At 40.1% G+C, this 4,108-nt stretch overlaps 1 protein-coding gene across 1 annotated transcript in view; it reads right to left on the bottom strand.

The window, feature by feature from the left end:
- NEK11 (NIMA-related kinase 11) overlaps positions 1–4,108 on the bottom strand; it is a gene marked incomplete at its 5' end in the record, with an annotated part of 30,579 nt that overhangs the window by 15,385 nt on the left and 11,086 nt on the right. The window contains one exon of the mRNA XM_009869485.1: positions 3,952–4,054. Within this exon, the coding sequence (XP_009867787.1) occupies positions 3,952–4,054 (103 nt within the window). The remainder of the gene's footprint in view (positions 1–3,951; positions 4,055–4,108) is intronic.

Here is a 4,108-nt window from a genome sequence, read left to right as displayed (position 1 = left end):
TGCTGAACCAGGCAGAGACTGCCTGACACTCTCCCCTTCAGCCTGACGACCACATTGGAAAGGGAAGAGTCCATGTGCTAAGACAAAAGGTTGCCCTTGAAGATAGTCACTTCCTCTCCCCGAGGTTCAGTTCAAGGATGCCATTTTTAAGACATAAATTAGGGATATTTTCACAACCAGAAGTTACTGAAGGAGAAGAAAACAAATGGGAATGGTTCAGATCCAATCTTAGTGTAAGCAGTTGTGCAGGTGAGAGTTTGGATATAGCAAAGATAAAGACATGGAGGATCATAATTGTTCTTGTGTTATTATTTTAAGCACATTATATTTGTCAATACTCTTGAGTTAGATAAAGGCTAGATCACATTTTATGACAAATTAATACAGAACACCATGAAATTCCAAAAGGTTCACATACTTTTTCTTGCAACTGTACTTTGGATATAAGCAGTAACAGAAGGGCAAGTACAAAAACAAGTAAATGATTGCAACCAAGTAAATCTAGGAAAAAAATATAGAGATCTGAAACACCTAGGGGAAATTACCTGATGAAAGCCAATGCATTTACTAGATTGCAGGGGCACACTTTGCTCTGTGGAACTGATAAAACAGCAGAAGAATGTAAATCAAGATCTTTGTTGCTATCACCTCCTCATTTCCCTCTGTTGTCTGACAGCCACACACACTGAAAGCTGAACTGGTAGAAAGCACAAAGTAATTCAGCATTTACAGATACTTTCTGAACAAGTTCTCCCTCACTTGGAATTTGCTCCAGTTTCTTCCATCACTACATAACTTGGCTCAGCTCCCCAGAAATGTCATTTAGTTTGGTAAGTGAGCCAGAAAACTGGGACTAGGGGTTGGATAGGCATTCCTTACCAGAGATTTCCAACACCACCCTGGGCACTTTGTTTGCAAGCTAATGCCTGGTGCATCTTTATGTACATTTAACCTTGAGTCTGAAGTGCCGTGTAAAGTTATATTGCCATGTCAGTAGGATAACTTGGAATAAAACCTACTGTCCTTCTTAGGAATATTTAAACCACCAAAATTATCTTAAAATATCCACTACAGAATGTAGTATATAGGCTTTTTTGTATATATACAATCTTCCTGCATTTGCTCCTAACTGTTTCCTAAATTTACACAGTGTTTTGTAAATGTGTTTTGACACAATACTTTGGCAGAAGTGACGGGACTTCCCACAGAAGTTTTAAAAAGACTTGGCCAGAATCATTTTAACTGTAGTCACTGACCAAGGTGAATTTTGAGGTAAGCTCTATTTATCAATGCCAAGCTAGATCAGCATGAAAAATAGAACAGAAAAAAGTAGGAGCTGCAAAGTAACATAATTTGCTCTCCCCACACTTGCAAAGTATTTGGGGTTTTTTTACATAACTGCTGTATACAGACTTCATCCTGCGAGCTTCCCTCTGCGAAGCTGTAGGAGCAAGACTTATTGCAAGAACTAAGCTGTGAATTTTTCTGAAGCTATGGAAAGATTTAAGCAGCTAGGCATACTGACCAGCTTTGGAAAAGGTTTCCTGAGGAGGTTGTAACTAGAGCGCAGTTCCTGATGGCCCTCAAATAAGCTAAAGCATTTGAGTAAAAACTTGAAGATAACGCATAGAAACCTCTACAGAGAGGCTTCTAAATTACCATAAACACTAGACTCCGATATGTCATAAAATTCCCAAGAATATCTCTTTAATTCTATGGTTGTGCTCATGGAAGAAGGGTTTAAATGGGGAGCTATAAGCAAAGCAAGAAATGAGCTCTCCAAAGGCAATAACAGGAACTTCCTAAATCAAGATGCCAAGGTTTTTTTAAATCTCCTTGCTAAAGCTAACCCTTGGGCTTTGGATTTGACACCTTCCTCAGCAACCTATAATTGTGTTGGATAATGCTCTAGGTCGTTTTCAGCAGAAGAAGAGCATGAAGTGTTTAGTTTAAGAGCCTGCTCTTTCAATCCTCCAAGCCCTGCTCTTCTCTTCTGCTCATGCTGCAGATGGTTTAAGGACTGCAGGGTACAAGGCAAAGCCAGTTTGCACTTTCCTCCCTCCCCATTGAGGGGGACCAAGACACTGCTCCTTCACTGTTTCCTACCAGCTTTTCCTATTCCTGAGAAGACTTTTAGCTCTGCCCTGAATTAATTTAAAGGCAGCTGCTGAGCCTCCTCAGCACCCATGAGCCTTCTCCTGCCTTGTCTCCCCTTCCTCAACAGCTTCTACTTATTAGTTACAGAGAGGGAGCTTGTTAACTTGCTTTTTGTAGTCTAACTTCTGCTAACCTAGTATGGGTTAGCAAGATTTATTAACATGTAGGACAACTCTATAGAACCATTTTACAGTTCTTCTAGTTTTCTTGGTTTTCTACTGTACAGCTCATTGATCAAGAACCAAATTCTAGTGAAAAACCAATAGCCGGAAATTTTTGTTACATTTTCAAATACAAAGGTGCCATTAATAACTTAATAATTAGACATGTAGGACAAGCTTTCAACATGGCTGCATGTTGAAAGAAAAGAAGAGTATGAATACTGAATAGAGTAAGAAAGAACTTTGACATCAGCTTCAGGAATAACAAGAAGTTCACAAAGCAGAGAAACCTCATCATTTCTCTTGCCTGTCCATAACTCCCTGTTCACATGAACCCACCTCTTCAATGTCAGAGACTCCAGCAAAAGCAATAAAACACGCACTCGGTTTTGTACAATGGATTGACCCAACTTTTGCGTCACGGATATAAATGCGTCTGATTTCTGTCATTCTAGTTCAACAGCTTAATGACCTCCAAAGGCAGAAACATCACTTTCTTCCTTTTCACACGTATCGTTCCATTTAGGTATCTCTGTACCTTCCCCCGGCACATCTCCCACCCACAGTTGCTGCTTTCTCTCGGTCCCTGTTTGCAGCCTCCCCACTCTCCCTGGGGTGTATTTCTGGCAGCTGCCTTCTCTCCCACACAGGTCAGCCCTCCTTGTACTAAGAAACAGTAAGCCAACCATGGAGACAGAAATGAGGCTACACTAAAAGAAAAAAGCCAGTTGCTGTTAAAAAACTCCCACCTCCACCACAAACTGATTTTAATGCCTTCACTTTAAGGGTGCAGGCATACAGAAACCAGCACTAAAAGACAGAGCTATTACAAAAAGTTAGTTTTCCTATTTAAAACTATATTAATACATACGTGCAAGATTCTAATCTGATTAAAAATCTTTCACCATAACCAGTGCTCTTAAATATTTAAGAGCACGACACTATTCCACAACACTGTAAAAACAAAACATATAAATGTGCTCTTAAAAATATTTTCCTCATTAAGCACATTTCCACAGTCTGAGCCCTTTCGAAAAGCTTGATTATGTGTTCATCTACAGAAAAGCACATGTTACATAGTCCTTCCTATTCTTTAGACAGCAGCCAAGTATTTGAGGACAGTATAGATAAGCATAGCTTAAAGAGTTTCCATCAGCTTCTCTCATTGTTATAGATAAAGAAAATGGGATCAAAGCGTACCAAAGGTGCAAACGCTCTGAATTTCTGCGCTCATTTTGCACCAGAGAGATAATTTAGGAAATGCTTTTGTAGCACCAGTCATTTCACATGTGCAAAGTCAAAGCTATTTCCTTCTGACTCGGCATCTCATTTGGAGGAAGCACGTTCACCTCCACCACAGCTCCCAGATCACTCAAACTTTGGGAACACAGACCCCTTGTCACATCACCTCACTGTACATCTGCTGTACAAACATCCACCTGGATTATTTTCCTTCTCTCTTTGTACTTTTTTTTTTTGACAGCTTCACAAATCTGACCACTTTTTATGTTGCAGTTTCCCCAACACAAATTAACTGGAAGGAACAAAATCAAATCTCGTTTTCGTGAGAAAGTTTCAACATGAAATTTTGAATTCTTCCCATGGTGCATAAGTTCAGATGTGCAGAGCTGACCTGCCTGGTTTCCACTTGTTTCATCATGTCCTGTGGACTCACAGTCGCACGAAATGGCCGCCTGAGAATGAGTCGGGGGTTTTGAAGTCTGCTCATCATATTCCTTAGTAGAAAGAAGCAGCATGGAGAAACAGGTACAGTTAGAGCTTTCAGCAGG

Source organism: Apaloderma vittatum, unplaced genomic scaffold (genome assembly GCF_000703405.1).
Source record: "Apaloderma vittatum isolate BGI_N311 unplaced genomic scaffold, ASM70340v1 scaffold4975, whole genome shotgun sequence".
In the NCBI taxonomy this organism is placed as follows: Eukaryota; Metazoa; Chordata; class Aves; order Trogoniformes; family Trogonidae; genus Apaloderma; species Apaloderma vittatum.
The sequence above is the reverse complement of the archived record's forward strand: the minus strand, read 5'-3'. Positions and strand labels throughout refer to the sequence as shown.